The sequence below is a fragment of the Asparagus officinalis genome, chromosome 9, assembly GCF_001876935.1.
Source record: "Asparagus officinalis chromosome 9, Aspof.V1, whole genome shotgun sequence".
Lineage (NCBI taxonomy): Eukaryota > Viridiplantae > Streptophyta > Magnoliopsida > Asparagales > Asparagaceae > Asparagus > Asparagus officinalis.
Genome location: NC_033802.1, coordinates 61,232,186 through 61,249,614, shown reverse-complemented (window position 1 = coordinate 61,249,614; position 17,429 = coordinate 61,232,186). Strand labels below are relative to the sequence as shown.

At 36.3% G+C, this 17,429-nt stretch overlaps 1 protein-coding gene across 1 annotated transcript in view; it reads left to right on the top strand.

The window, feature by feature from the left end:
• The window catches only part of LOC109823696 (probable protein S-acyltransferase 7), a 31,862-nt gene extending 21,419 nt beyond the window's left edge, over positions 1-10,443 (top strand). Inside the window, exons 3-5 of the mRNA XM_020390029.1 lie at positions 1,926-2,228; positions 2,834-3,067; positions 9,691-10,443. Coding sequence (XP_020245618.1) covers positions 1,926-2,228; positions 2,834-3,067; positions 9,691-10,185 — 1,032 coding nt within the window. The 3' untranslated portion in view covers positions 10,186-10,443. The remainder of the gene's footprint in view (positions 1-1,925; positions 2,229-2,833; positions 3,068-9,690) is intronic.

Below are 17,429 nucleotides of genomic sequence, written 5' to 3'. Positions count from 1 at the left end.
GCTAGGCTCTAATACCATGAAGAAATTGAGAAACCTTAATTTTATTAATGAGATAACATGGGCTTATATAGGCCCCTACAAACACATCTTATAAATAACCCCCTTAACTATACTAATATGTTAACAAAAAGTGTTTTGCCATGGCTTAACTCATATATACATAGGGAAAATAGACATACACGGGGCTCTTAGATGGATTGAAAAGTTTGCACATCAAGAGCAAGATTGAGCACCTGTATCTCTTCTGATTTCAATTTCTCTTGTATTTCAATCTTTTTACCATATTAAAAGTATTAGGCCACCCAGACACATTGGAAAGACTCTGTTTTTGTTCTCTATCTTTTTCCATCCCTTTCTCATTCTCCCTCCCTTCTAATTCTCATTTTTCTCTATTTTGATTCTCTTCTTTGTGGTACAGAATTGGTTGGGCCACACAGTCACACAATGTCCTTAGATACATTGGAAAATCACAACCCCATCCCCCCTCATGCGCACAGTCAGACTGTTGTTGCGCGATTCCCCGGACCCCCCTCAAACCGTGGTACAGTTCATGCGAACCGATTCCTGGTACATTTACGAATTGATTCCCTCTGATACACGAACCGGTTCCTCAAAATTAGTGTACTACTTACAAGTATGTTAGGTGCAAAGTCTCTTTTAAGTGCACGTGCACAACAAGCAATGCAATGTGTACAATTAAGTAAAGAAAAACACACAATAGGTATAAGAGCTGATGACTTTACTGTAACTAAATACGTATGTTAATTAAATGTAAAACGAAACCATGATCTAAAAAACGAGCTCTGTGAAAAAAAGAACAAAGAAACAAACTCCATCGAAAAAAATATTTAAGTATTTTGTATGAAAAAATATTAAAATTCATAATTAGCTTTCTAGTTTTGTACTATATGTTTTGGAAAACTTTAAGGACATCTGAATTTTTTTACAACGTACCACTAACCGAACTTGCGTACTGAAGCAAGCTATCCCCTAAACCTATGTTGCATGGGTAATTTTATCATGAAGCTGTACTAATACCTGACATGTCTGTACCCATACCCAATTCTTCTTGGACACTCCTCGGATATAGGCATACACTTATTCGGACATATACTCAATTATAAAATGCATTTTTAATTTAAAACACTCTTCATTCACTTCTTGGACAGCGGTCGGGTTCATTTGAGACAATATTAAGGTCAAACTTCAGAGTTACGTTTTCAAAGGGTTTATTTGCATATCTAGTTCAGTACTATGCTTTCGGCGGATGTGTTTCAGCTGTGTCCCTGTACCCTACTTTTTACAAATATTGCTGTGTCCCGTACTCGCATTTATCTTCTATTGGACCTTCTTCAATTTCTCACATATGCACTCGGTACTTCTGTTATCTTTCAGACTTGTGCCACTAAATAATTTATCCATCTTAATTCTTACGAGATTCATTCAAAAGAGATGTAGCGTATGGTCTAACTCGTTGATCTAGAAATTACTTCCTTAGTTCCTTGTCATCTTGAGACTTCATGATATGTTCTTCAAGTCCTTATCTTGGTCAGTATCTCATGCAGAGTCGTAAGTTGACCTGGTCGCTTAACCACACTGCAGAATCTTTTTCTTCAGGTTGCTGTTCTTTTGATTTTATAACTGGCATCAGTCAGATAGTGATCAGCATAGAAAACCCTACAAATATGATGGTCGTATCTTATCATATTGACTAAAATATAATACTTTTCATAATGTTCAATAATTCTTTTTCTTTTCAATGTTCCATGATTTGTTCATTTCTCTGAATCAATTAATCTTTCTTTGTTTATTGATGTGCATCTTACCCAGTGTTTTATTTGAACTTTTCTTTCCATATGTGACACTTTTTCAATGAGTACTTTGATTTCTTTTTCCATATAGATTAACCTATGTTTTTCTTCCAGGATTTAACTCTTCTTCTTCTCACATCTGGAAGAGATCCGGGGATCATACCTCGTAATGCCCATCCTCCAGAACCAGAGGTAGAAAGCTTTCAAGCAAACGGTAATATGGGTGCTGGTCAGACTCCACAACTACGGTTACCTCGAATAAAGGATGTTATTGTAAATGGAATCACTGTAAAGGTTAAATATTGTGACACTTGCATGTTGTACCGGCCTCCTCGCTGTTCTCACTGCTCAATTTGCAATAACTGTGTGGAGCGATTTGACCACCATTGTCCTTGGGTTGGACAATGCATTGGACTTGTAAGTTGCGTATTTATTGAAAAGTACTAGGTGCTTAATTTTGCTACCCATGTATACCAGTCAAGATGTTCCTTAATCTGCATAAAAAATCAGGAATTGCTACAAGTTTCCCGCTGAATGCTTATTCTGTTTTTCTCTGCAACTATTAATCAAATGGATAAAAAAGAATCCGAACTTATGAATTCTATGAACTACTATGTTCTATTTATAATATTTGATAGTTTTGTCTAGGATATTTATCAACTAATCTATGTCTACTTGAGCTATTAGATTATAATGATGTAATTCACTATGAAGTTTCTTAGGTTTGGCCTTTTATATTCTTGATTTTCTGTGTTTGAATATGAACTTAATATATTAACATATTTTTTTTTCCTTTTCATATCCGCATGTAATTCTAGCTTAACTTAATTATAGAAAATCTGCCACATATTTCCAAAAATCTACGCAGAATATATTGATGGGCGATTTCATTAAGTTGAGTTTTTACTAGGTAAAGAAACAAGGGACGGTGAACCGATTTTTTTGCTTAGTTCCTTCTTCATTTATTTTGATATCCGAGTTCTGTTGGTATATGCTGATCACTGTTTGTTTTGTGGATGCAGCGGAACTACAGATTCTTTTATATGTTTGTTTTCTCTACAACCCTTCTTTGCTTCTATGTATTTGGCTTCTGTTGGGTATATATCAAGAGAATTATGGATTCTGAGCACAGCAGTATCTGGAGGGCAATGAGCAAGACACCTGCTTCAATTGTTCTGATAGTTTACAGTTTCGTGTGTATGTGGTTTGTTGGTGGCCTCTCTGTATTCCATTTGTATCTCATTGGCACTAACCAGGTAATTTTAGAGAAATGTACTTTAAGAAATGTGTCTGTATATAGTGGTAGTATAAAGTGCTATTAGAGGATTTGACATCTAACTTCATTTTTCAAACTTTAGGAATGAAATGATTTATTGTGACGGCGTCATTTAAATGATTATAACAGAAACCCAAAGGTTCTTCGGATCGACTATTGAATTTTGTGATCTATAGTCTAAGGTGCTACCTGAAATTGTGTGCGATGGTTCTGACATTAAAGGAATTGACATCTAACTTCATTTTTTCAAACTTTAGAGATGAGATGATTTATTATGACTGCATCATTTAAATGATTATAACAGAAACCCAATGGTTCTTTGGATCAAGTTTTATGATCTATAGTCTAAGGTAATATCTGGAATTGTGTGCGATGGTTCTGACATATTATCATGACTAAAGATTAGATGTTCAGTTTCAGGCTCTAAGTCCTATATTGTTGAATAATACATTGTGGCAAGTGGCATTGAAGCATAGTGGTAAAGCCTCTTTGGAAGGGGTAGATATAGGTTTAGATACTGCTCGTATGCTATGCATCGACTGCACACCACCCAGACTACTGTCTTCGGGTTCAATGCAAACAGCACCCGACCCCTGGGAAAGATCAAACTCAGATGTCAGATCAGAGATCTTAAGTCTGAAGTAGCATGCTACATCATAGATGCGGACACGTCCTACAATCTTTTGCTGGGACGACCATGGATACATGCAAACCGCATTGTCCCATCTACTTTGCATCAGGTTATGAAGTACGCCAATGACGAGGGCGAAGTCAGAACCTTGATTGCAGAAAAATACCCCTTCCGAGGGGTGGAAAACTTCCATACCGACTCTGTCTTTTACTTGGAATCCCAAGAGAAAGAAGATGTAGACAGCGGTAATGAAGCTGACATCGAACCAGATCCCGATGAAGATTGTCCTTGGGAGTTAAACTTTGATGTAATGGGTCAGGGTGAGAGTAATAATGATGTACCGAGCGAGGGCGAGTGGTTCATTAATGAAGATTCCATTTTAGCGTACTTGTCTGATGTCTCTCTTAAAAATAAACAAAGAGAGAATGATTCTAGTGCAGGTACAAACCCATGGCACGTACTGTGCACGGAGGCGTCGCTCACCTTGCCAATCCAGTCATCCTTCGCTTCGGATGATTAAAAAAGCCACCATTTCGTCATGTCTTGGTGGCAAGAACATCTTTCATTTGTTAGGTGTTCTGCGTGACATGGATTATGTTTCCGGTGTTTAGATGGCAAGCTATTTACTTTTCTTCTGATAAGGTTTGTGGCATTGTGCACAAATCATGTTGAAAGCCTCACATTTGTATCTTCATATACTCAAATAAGTTTACACTGCTGAGAAGCTTCTTGTGTATCAAAATTCATGTATGGTTGGTGGTGGCTTGACTTTCATTACTTCGTTGAGCTTTGTGACACTGTTTAGAAAAAGAGAGCCACTGATGCGCCACACAGAATCCTTCTCATGCACGTGCTAGTTTGCACCAGTGAGTGACACCCATGAACTTGTCATTCAAAAACATAATGTGCGGAAATTTGTTATTGGACCTCAATTGGAGGTTTTGATGCTATTGTCTATTGCAGAAGGAAAGAATGAAGTTTGCAATCTTATTTGAGAATATGCTTAGTTCCCATGTTTATTGAAATGATGCTGAAGGAATCTTGTGGTGCCTTAAATGTTAGATGACTAGGTATATTATGTTATGAATTACCAATGTCGAGCTGTATAACATGATCAGTACCCCTTAATCATGACATACATATCCGAAAACACTTAGACCTAATGTAATAGATTTAAATGCTTGTAGATCATGAAATTCTAGTTAAGTTGGTCGTTTTAAGTCTTGTCAGTTCCTTGCTAAATACAAAATCTGTTGATATTTTGATATTTGTTTTCTAGCCATCTAGATTTAGATTCAGATGAACATGTTTATTCAATTTAATATTTCATAAATACATGAGATTTGTGAAATCTGGACTTTCAGATCTTTCTATGACATGATCAAGTTGGGTCAGTCATAGGATTCCCTGATACTTTAGTGATCTGTCTATATTGAGGATGACATAATATTGATAGTGATGGTATGATTACATAACATGGTACACGAAGCATAAAGTCAACAAGTTCCAGATAATCTCAACAAATCTTTGGCATGCACACATGAAATGTTCATCTCCATCATGCATGGTGCATTTGTCCTCCCATGCAAATGCAATACTCACTAACCTCTGTTTGCTTTAACAATACATATGGGCTTCACTACGGTAACACTTCTTGGGCCATTATTTTGGTTCATCAATTGTTTTCTTCAATATTCATCCTTTAAAGTGCCTTTGCATACCCTGATAATATTGATATAACATCATGCATGAAGGGTTCTTCTATTTCGCAGGAGTGGGCTAAAGTAAGGGATAAAAATAAGGGAAAAAAAGACTTAAACAGCCATACAGACATCCTTTGTGCATTGCATACTGCTCTGCAATGGAGTTTCCTTCTTCCATGCTTCTATTCTATCGAAAAAATGGAATCCATCTGATCCAGATTGTTGAATGATCCATTTACCACCTTTGGTTTCCTATTATAAGAGTCAAAAAAAAAAAAACTATGATTGTTCTGTTGCTTTCTATATTTATCTTGTCTGTGATTTAGCAATCCTAATGTTTCTTTTTAATATGATCAAATAAGGAAAATGATCTTTTCTTTTTTTCATTTTTGTGTTCTTTCTTTTGTAACATAAATATAAGAAAGTGACTTCTCTTTTGATGTGGAAGGAAAATGATTTGTGACACTGAAAGTTACTCTCAACCCATAAGATCAAATCGAAAATAACCTTCGTTTCATACTACTATCTTGATACAAAATTTCATTTAAGAAAAACAATATATTTTGTTCATATCGAATTCGAAATGCCATGCTATTATTACCTATTATTTACATTAGTTTTATTTTTTTTCCAAATAAAAACTCATTAGCGCCAAGCGTGTGGGAATGCTAGACGCTTGGTAATTTCTCCTCCAACCAGAATGAAAGATCCCATTGAAGTAGCTAATCCTATGTGTATTGTATGTACATCAGGCGAAACAAATTGCGTAGTGTCATAAATGACTATTCCTGGTATCATAGTTACACAGTACGCATACGTAGCGGGTCACAGTACGAATACATGTACACAATTTGTCACTTAGAAAAATTGGATTCGTTAGGGGATAGCTTGCTTCAGTACGTAAGTTCGATTAGTGGTACGTTGTAAAAAATTTTCAGATGCCCTTAAAGTTTTCCAAAGCATATAGTAGAAAACTAGAAAACTAATTATGAATTTTAATATTTTTTTCATACAAAATACTTACTTTCTTTTGATGGAGTTTGTTTCTTTGTTCTTTTTTTTCACAGAGCTCGTTTTAGGATTATGATTTTTTTTTACATTTAATTAACATACGTATTTAGTTACAGTAAAGTCATCAGCTCTTATACTCTATTGTGTGTTTTTCTTTACTTAATTGTATACATTGCATTGCGTCTTGTGCATGTGTACTTAAAACAGGCTTTGCACCTAATATACTTATAAGTAGTATGCCAATTTTGGGGAACCAGTTCATGTATCAGAGGTACCGGGAATTGGTTCGCAGGAACTGTATGACGGTTCAAGGGGGATCTCGAGAATCGCGTAACGATGCTTGGTATTACCCACCCACCGGGGGAGTTTATACATAAATAAAGATCCCTAGTATCATCTTCTATACTGAGACATACCTTGAAATGAACAGTTGATTTGAGATCTCGCTATCAGCTTCTTGGCCGGAGAAAGTAATCTTTCTCAATGAAGTCTGTTGATTAGGAAAAAAATTTATCCCTTTTAAACTGTACGAGCATCTTTAGATGCATATGGTTCAAAAAAATTGGGGAAAAAAACAATCAATGTGTCGATTCCAATCTCATCACTTTTTTTGGTAACATATTTCTATTTTTCTAATGAAAAAGGAGGGAGTTTTTCTTATATTAAAACAAAACATAAGTGTTGGGCACTGGCTCCTCCCCTTAAAAAAAGAATCTACTATTGAACTTAATTTCTTGAATTAACCTTTCATTGATGTATTGTTTCGTCGTGATTCAAAACACGATGTTATTTGCTTGTTCCTGAACGAGTCCTTACAAGTCTTTTAGGTTCATGTTCTACTCCAGGGAAAGATCTATTTGACTTCTATTTGCAAATACTACTGTTTTTAGTTTTGGATCGTCCAAATCATTCCTATAGTGGATCCGGATTGATTCTTTTATCCTTCAATATAGAGATTCATTCTCCTCATAAAAAAGAAGAGGTAGAATAAATAAAGATTTTTTTTTTCGATTCATCTCTGGAGTTGAATACCTCATTCAACAATTTTTCTTAACCAACCTGTATGAATCAATAGAAAAAGCAAATCCCCTATGATATAACAGATCTGGCTCGATTATTGATAGGGTGAATAAATATGCCAAAATCGTGGTGTAATGTGTATTCCCCCATTGTTCTGGTCATGGAACAAATGAACAAAGATCCTACTGGCAACCTAAAAGTTTGAGGTATATATATACTCATAAGCTAGCATAAATGCACAAACGCACAACCTGTTCCTGACATTTGAATAAACAGAATTGCCCTTTTTTAATCATTTTACCATAACACTTATTTTTTATGGTAGTGATACTTGGATCTAGAACACGCTGAAAAATTGCTTATTCAATTTAAATACCACCAAAAACATGTGATGATAATTTTGGACTTTTTAGAAATTTTTCCTATGTTACGGAAGAGATTGAGATCATGTTCAGCAACTTTAGATTATAATCCACTTGGCTTATAATCCACAAATGGCTTATAAGTCAAGTGGATTATAATCCAAAGTGTTTGGTAAATTGAGTGGATTATAATCAATTTTCAGTGGAAGAGTGTTTGGCAAAAGAGTGTCTGATAATCCATCCTTGTTGTCAAGATGACCGAAAAATGAATTGGAGATAAAGAAAGAGGACTTTGAATTTTTCTTAAATGTTAAGGGGTAAAGTGATCTTAGTCAAACTATGTGGGTTATAAGCTAGCAAAACATAAGCTAGGTTATCTAGCTTATTTTTTCTTATAAGCCAAAATAAGTTGTTTGCAAACATGTCTCAGTGGCTTATAAGCCATAAAAGTGGCTTATAAGCCACTTTGAACCGTTGCCAAATATGCTCTGAGTATACTCCCCAAGACTCCCTAAGATTTAGTGATCTATTCATATAAGTGGTAGGGGCAAATTCTTAATGATGACTATGATTAGATAACATGAAGTTCATGAAGTCAGCTGTTTCAAGTATCTCTACAAACAACATGCTAAATTATGTCCACCATAACATGTCTGTCTGTCCATACCTTGATCAGGCTAATCTCTGTTTGCTTTGTCAGTACATATCCTCTGCAGCACGCTAATGCTTCTTGTGCCATGACTTGAAAATACGTTTACTGGTTTTTTTGTCTTGCTTTTTTTCATTCTTTAAATTTATGTTATTACTGCTGCAGTCTAAATCATATGTATAAAAGTCAGACGTAATACACATATCACCTCTTCCTCATATCTGGATTCTACAATATTGCTTTCTCCAGGCTTGCTACATTTTTCACAAAAATTTGTCAGACATGGGAGATGATACTTGTACACCTATGTTCCATGGTTCATGTATAAACTGAAAATTGGTAGAAGTTTGGGCGTTGGGTTTGGTTGTGGAAGGGGGAAATAGGGGATTTTCTGTACTATATATTTAAGAAATGCCCCTTTTGGTGTTCTCCTTGTGCGCATCACATTTTAGAAATTCTGGAGATGCATTCCCCTATGAAAAATCAAAGGAAATGCCCTCATACGCGCAAATAACAACGGAAATGCCCTCCCACATGGAAAAATCTACATATGTGACCTCACCCTTAGAAAAAAAAATCATTGGAATGCATTGACACCAGAAAAATCAATGGAAATGCCCTCGCACATAAGAAAAAAAGGAAAAGAAAAGCCCTGACAAACCATCCGTTCCCTTGACAGTTTGACTCCTCATTCTGTGTCATGCGTGCTCCAAAATAACCGTCATTCTATTAGAGTAGGTAAAAGATTATAAATGCTGTCTTCGGATGTGATCGATTCGTAAGCGAAGAACACAAAAGAAAAGGTGTTGACTAGTGGTATCTTTCACTTATATGCTCATTATGTCCAATAATCCATATCATGCTTTTCTAAAACATATAGCGTGATAAAATAAAGAGAACCTGTTGCTTCATGAGTTATTGAATATATATGCTTATAGTTCATTACTGTATCCAAATTTTACAAATCTGCCATGCTGCATGATGGGACACTGGGCATCTGGGACCAGGGTACCTCTCATTGTCCAACTCAATAATATCAATGGATAATGTATCCATTTCAAAAGATTATAGGATTTAAAACTTAACTATTTTGCAATGTGTCTTTGCAAGTGCTAAATAGTTGGCAAGAACAAACCGTCATTTCCTTTTGTCTTTTGTTTAGAGTTAAACTTCATTTGTTCGTGATAGATTACCATTTGGCATAATTTTAACTTTGTGTTGTGACAGACAACATATGAGAACTTCAGGTATCGCTACGATAGCCGTGACAACCCTTACAATAGAGGCATTTTGCAAAACTTCATGGAGGTTTTTTTCACAAAGGTCCCTCCTTCCAAGAACAACTTCCGAGCAAGAGTGCCGCGAGAGCAAGGACAACATGCACATCCTCTTACAGGCTTTATGGGTCCAAACATAGTTAGAGATCTCGAAGACGGAAAGAAGCCTGTCCTCTGGGAGGAATCAGGAGCAGAATCTGCTGGTGATCTTGAATCTGGACCGAACAATATTCGTTCAGAAAGCAAAGGTGCCAGTTTTGCTACCAGTATATCACCGGATTTAGCTGGGGTGATATCAGACCCTAACCCTAGGCGATCCAGCTGGGGCCGCCAAAGTGGTAACTGGGATATACCACCTGATGTTCTGGCATTAGCAGCTGGAATTGGCGAATCAAATCGGACGATAAGGAGCACCGCTGACAGTATAAGTTCTGAAAACCATTAGGGTCAGGGTTTTCAGTTGGTGGGCTGGTTGAGCAAGAGGGTAGTAGTTTGTTGTGTTAGCTGTGTGAAAGGTATTCTCTTTTCCTGGTTTGTTGTTTTTTTTTGCAGGTCTTGACATGTATGGTGTGTTTGTGGTTTGAGAGGTTGTGAGGGCATATGTTACTTGTCTTGAATGATGTATATAGTTTGTATTATGAGATCATGGTCTAAGGAAATAACACTAGTTTATAATCCAGTTGTTGATTAAGAGTTGTGACAACGGATGGCATCTTAAAGATTATGAAATTGTATGCATGTTGTGCTCCAAACTAGAGGATATTATAGCCTTACAGGTGAGTTTGGAATTAACTAACTCTGTAGAGTAATAAGTTGTACCGTGCATGCACACTTTTTTTTTTCATTGTCTTACACACGCACACAAAAGTATTTACGCAACATTGAAACTCCATCCTTCAACTTCCAACTGTTTCCAACATCAATATATGGTGCAAGGATGATACAATTTGACATCACCAAGAATAGCAAAACAGAAACTCACACGCAAAATACTAGCTCTCATGCACAAATCAAGCCCAAATATCATGCTCTTTTGTCTCTACGCAACATTGAAGAAACTGAATCAATCATAGACCCTTGTCTCAGTAGCTCCACTCATCATCATTAGCTATGCTTATTTTCTTAGTAGGGGGAGACAACCTTGTTCACAAAAAATCACCCCCCCCCGCCACCCACCCCCCACCTTCTGTCCGTCTCTCTCAAATCATTTTTAAGAAGAAGAAGAATGTATTGTTTTAGTGGATTAGTTGGCTCCCTATCAACCCTAGCTCATCATGTCACGACATTAAACAACATGACTAACACGAGTGAAGCATCTAGACATTGGCCCCTGCATGCCCTATTGACAACGAATTCCCTAGTCGCCGCGTCCCCTTGAGGATGATGACGATGATGATCATGATGATGGAATTTAAATACGACAAAAAGGAGTAAATAAGAGGGGAAAATATAGCAAGATATATAACAATGATTCTAACGTGCAGGATAGGCAAAAAAACATGAATTATGTGATCATATATGGCTCTCGGAAAAGCATTTATTTCAACATCCAGGAAGAAGCCAAGATGCGCAGGCAATTTGACTGCGCCGCAAAAACAACTAACACAACACGATAATATTCAATGTGCACAACGAACTCACCAAACGACATGGCCCGTGTTTTGATTCTTTCCAGTAACTACATTTCCCTTTATAATGTTAATACGACATATGAAAAAAAAAATTGTTCATTTTTTTGGTATTATGGTATTGTTCTCTATTAAATGATTTTCTTTTTAATTGGAAAAGGGACAGTTTTGATGATATATGAAACAAGTTTTCCAGCTAGCTTTCAGATACAGAATAACTATGAAACCCTAGCAAACAAATGGAAGAGAAAAAGAAACTATAGTGAAGAAAACAAGAGCGATGATACTCTGACACAGCGTGGAAGTGATAACCTCAGAATCCGTCAAGGGGTGTTCTCTGAATCCACAAAGAACGATCTTCGAATCCACGAAGTACTTCGAATCCACGAAGAAAATATTAAAAAGAGAAATTTTATTGATGAAAAATTATACATCTAGGGCTTACAATTCTCAGCTTAAATAGAAAATAAACAAGACTTCTAGTAAGACTAAAATTATAAAGAAATAGAAAGTATCAAATTCTATCCTAAAAAGATTACCTATAATAGAGGAAACAAATCATGAATCAAAATTGAATTTGTTTCCTAATCTAATTTGACTCTAATATTAAATTTATTTTCTAATCTAAATAGACTCCAACTTTATTACTAAAAATAAACTAAAAGCTGATTATTTTTGGATTTTAGTCAAAACTGGGTATTACTGATAAGATTTTAAAATCTGATAATCTGGTTGGTTTCGTCTCGTCGAGATAGACGATTTACATATATAATATGTCAGAATTCACCTTCCGGATTAAAAAATATGATTTTTTTTTTGTCAATGAAAGCTTTATTCATTTCCCAATTGTGAAAATATGTACAAATCAAGATACTCAGTACTATGGACTAAGATTACAAAATCAAAATGAGATTACATGTAGTAGAAATGCAACCAAAAACTTTATATTGACAAGAAAAGTTCCCTATCCCTGTTGGAAGAATGCGGGCTGTTTAGAAGGATGGTTGAGACATCATATTTGATTTTCCTCACAATTTGATCAGCACTCTTTGTTTTTTGTGTGAAGATCTTTTCATTTCTTTCCCTCCAAATGTGATAGATAGAAGCTGTTAAAGCCAGTCTCTTAAGCTTTTGCTTATGACCTCTACCTCTCAAACTTGCAAACCAATTTGCTAGGTGAGACCAGTTATTGGATTTCCAACCAAAGCCAATCCAATCCATAATTTGGTCCCAGATGAAGTCAGAGAGGGGGCACTCAAAGAACAAGTGATCCCTAGACTCCATGCTCAATCCCATACATAAACTGCAACAGGTGTTACTTATAATCCCTCTTTGCAGCAGTTTGTCCTGGGTTAATAGTCTATCCTGCATAGTCAACCAGCAGATAAAGGAGTGTTTAGGAATGTTTAAATTCCCCCAAACAGTTTTATACCATGGAACATGATTAGATACAGGAGAGAGCCCTGCATACAAAGCTGAGAGTTTAAGCTTTGAGTTCCTGTGACAGGAATTGATAAAGATTTGCAGCCTGTCAGTTCCCCCAAATTCAGCCAGTGCTTTATTTTTGGCTTTAACCAGTTGTTTCCACATCCAAGAATCCCCTAATTTTTCTCTTACTTGCCATATTTTTACTATTTTTGAGATAATTCCCATGAATCCATTTGATCCACAATGATTCTTTGTTAGTATGGATGGACCAGATGTTCTTCAGTGCACTTGCAATATTCCAGTTATAAGCTGAAAACACTCCCAAGACTCCTTGCTTTTTGTCTATACATACTTTTTTCCAAGAAACCAGAGATTTTCTGGATGAATCCCACAAGAATCTCCAGCACATTTCATCTGTCTTGTGAAGAACACTAGTAGGAAGGATATAGCTTGAAGTCCAGAAAATCTGCACTCCAAGTATAACACTTTTAATCACTTGTAACCTTCCTGCATAGGATAGGTTTTTGTGATTTTTCCAGTTTTGCAATTGCCCAGAGATTTTATCAAAAAGAGCACTGCAATCCATGTGAGATAGCCTCTTGGGTATGAGAGGAACTCCAAGGTATTTGAATGGCATTTTTCCTTCATTAAACCCCAGATTATTGGAAATGGATGATTTGATATTATCCTCAACACCTCCATAAAAAAGAGAGCATTTTCTAGGATTTGCTTCTAACCCTGAAATCTCACCAAAAGATTTGACACACTGATATATCTTGTGCACAGAGTATGTGTATCCTTTAGCAAAAAGAAGCAAATCATCCGCAAAAATAAGATGAGTGATCTTCAGATTTTTACATTTAGGATGGAATTTAAAGGCCTTATCATCTTTTAAGGATGTTAAACTTCTTGATAAATATTCCATACCTAGGATGAAAAGGTAAGAGGAAAGAGGATCCCCCTGTCTCAACCCACGTTCACCCTTGAAATATTCTTACAATGATCCATTGAGAGATATAGAATACTTTGGAGTAGTAATGCAGGACATAATCCATCTTATCATGGCAGTTGGAAAACCTAAACCTGTAAGCATTTTTTCAATAAAGCTCCAACTTATTGTATCAAAGGCCTTCCTTACGTCAATATTCAACATGATCCTTGAAGAAATACGCCTTCTGCTGTAGTTTTTCTCTATCTCATGTGCTAACATTATGTTGCTTGAGATTTGCCTTCCCTTTACAAAAGCACTTTGAGCCTCATTTACAATATATCCTATAACAGGTTTTATTCTGTTTGCCAGAATCTTTGTTATGAACTTGTATATGCAGTTACAACAAGAGATTGGCCTGAAGTCTGAGGGAGTTTTAATTTAGTACACTGAATTTTAGGAATAAGAGTAATTGAGGTAGAGTTTGCTATCCCCAACAACTTACCAGTCCTGAAAAATTCCTCAATAGCTAAGATAATCTCATCCCCAATTACAGGCCACGCAGTTTTGAAAAAAGACATACTGTATCCATCTGGTCCTGGGTTTTTGTCTTCAGATAATGAGAATACAACTGCCTTTATTTCATATTTTGAAACTGGTTTCGACAGCACTTTGACTTGTGAGTCATTTAGACATGGACCTGGCTTAATGATGTTGATGTCAGGAGGAAGAGTGTTTGTTGCCTTACCCATCAGATTTTTATAATATGATATAAGCTCTTGCATAATTTCTTCGCCATCAGTAATTCTATCTCCCCTGCTGTTGTATAGGATTAGAACTCTATTATTGTGCCTTTTATACTTTGCTATAGCATGAAGCAGTTTTGAACTCCTATCACCATGCACATTCCAAGAAATTCTGGCCTTTTGCTTATAAAAAGACATTTAACAATCAAGGAGTTTATTGTATGTGAGAATGCACTCTTTCTCATGTTTAATATATTCAGAATTGAGAGGGCCAGATTGCAGAATTCTCTGAGCCTCTTCCAAAGCAATCTTTGCTCTTTGCACTTGTTCACTAATGTTGTAAAAATGCTTCTTGTTCAGATCTTTTAACTCCTTTCTCAGCATTTTGAGTTTTGTATATACCGAGTATATAACATAACCTTGAATAGGTTTGCCAAATTTTTGAGACAGTGGGTATGAAATTTGTATGCTTGGTCCACATTTTGAAAAATTTGAAAGACTTTTTCCCTTGTACCAAATCTTCATATACTGACACTATAGCTGGAGAATGGTCAGAAAAACTGGGGAGCATGAATTTCACATGGCTAGAGATATACTTATCAATCCATGCATCATTGACCAATGCCCTATCTAGCCTACTCCATATCCTTGAATTTGCATCCTGTTTATTATTCCAAGTATAAAAACACCCCTGAGTTTTTAAGTGACTGAGATTGCAATCCTCAATGAAGCTTTTAAAATATTTGGTATCAGCCTCTGTTAGATTTATTCCACCAAGCTTTTCCTCATTGTTTAATAAGGTATTAAAGTCTCCACATATGATCCATGGTACATTTCAATAAGGTATTAAAGTCTCCACATATGATCCATGGTACATTTCCAATATTCTGGGATATCTGATTAAGATCTACCCATAAATCTTCTCTAGCTTCCGATCCATGGTACATTTCCAATATTCTGGGATATCTGATTAAGATCTACCCATAAATCTTCTCTAGCTTCCTGTCTGTTAAACCTATAGATTGCTGAAGTTATACAGCTAATTCTACCATCCAATGAATTCATAGTACAAGTAATATGCTGGTCTGATAATTTGATCACCTGAATGTCGAAGAAATTTGGATCCCAGAGGATAATAATCCTAGCTTTCTCAGATTCTCTCACATTTGACATCCATTTCCAATTTTTAGCAATCCTCTTAGCGATTACATCCAGCAGTGATTCCTTTATCTTGGTTTCAATGAGGGCTATAAAAGATAAATGATACTATAAAATATGATTTTTGACCAGCTGCTTCTTAGGGGATTTGTTTAATCCCCTCACATTCCAAAAAGATAAGTTCATGTGGAGAGCCTCCCCTATCAATTGCACAGGGGTCACTTTTGTTATTTCCTCCATTTGATTTTCCTGGAGACATTTTCCTTACTTTGTTTCCTTGAACAAGTATCCAGTTATGCCCATTTTTAGATTGTTGGCCATGCACAACATGCACAGGATCTTCATTGCCCAGGTTTTGAATATCCAGCCAAATTTCTTTGCCTTTTGTTACTTGAGGATTAGCCTACTTTGTGCCTCCATTTCTCAAACCCTGTATTGCACTGGTAAAATCCCTCATAGCTAAAGGATCCACAATATGTTCAGCCTGGCTTATCACATTTTTTCCTTGTACTAACTCCTGAGTTCTCACAACCTGCACAGGAGATGAATCCCTCCCTGGAGGAGAAACATGCACAAGAGATACATGCACAGAGGAAACCTACACAGGAGATGCCACCACAGATTTAGCAGGAGTTTTTTATACAGGAGCTGTATGCACAATGGTTACATGCACAGGAGGTACATGCACAGATACATGCACAGGATCACTTTTCTACTTTGGTCTCCATCTCTGGACCATCACCTATTTTTTGCAATATATAGTTTCATGACCCACCATTTTACAAGTTTCACACCATCTTGGCTTTAGTTCATAATACACCTTCTGTAGATTTTTTTCCCATTAGGCCCCTGGATATAAATCTCATCAGGAAGAGGAGAGGACATTATGACTTCAACCAACACTCTTGCATATATATGCTAGCCTTTGTCTATTTGCTGTAAGCTTATCTGTAGCAATTGGTTTGCCTATAAGACTGACAATTTTGCTAATACTCCTTGCATTCCACAAGTTAAGTCTCAATCCTGGCAAGTGTATCCATACAGGGTAGACACAATCCTTTCTTTTTTCTAGCTCATCATCAATAGACCAAGGCTTAAGGAGGAGAGGTCTGGAACCCAGAAACCATGGACCATTCTCCAGTATGGTACTCATATCTTCTAGGGTTTTGAACTTGAAAAGGAAAAGTCCAGGTTTTAGAAGACAGACTTCTGGTATTTCTAAGTTTCCCCATACTTTCATCACATAATTTTTCATAGCTTTGTATTTCATATTTAATCCCAATACATGTCCAATAAGAGAAAACTTCCAGATGGAAGCTCCTTCATTCCACTCATCTTCATGAAAAGTTACTGAATCACCAATATCAGGTTGAATATAATTCAAATTAAAACCATTTCTAGGTTTTCTATTATCTGCGAAAAAGCTCACCCAGCTTCTTTTATTGACTTCAGAATCTGGAACATGCACTTCTTTAGATTTTTCATTAGAATTAATGTTGACATATTAGTATTATTAGGGACTTATTTGTAAGATTTGTAGGGGCCTATATAAAGCCCAAGAGATATCATAATGAATTAGGGTTTTCATTTCTTCATGGTATCAGAGCCACCAAAACCCTAGCCGCCCCCCTCCTTCTTCCTCACCCGGCTATTAATGTTGACATATTAGTATTATTAGGGACTTATTTGTAAGATTTGTAGGGGCCTATATAAAGCCCAAGAGATATCATAATGAATTAGGGTTTTCATTTCTTCATGGTATCAGAGCCACCAAAACCCTAGCCGCCCCCCCTCCCTCCTC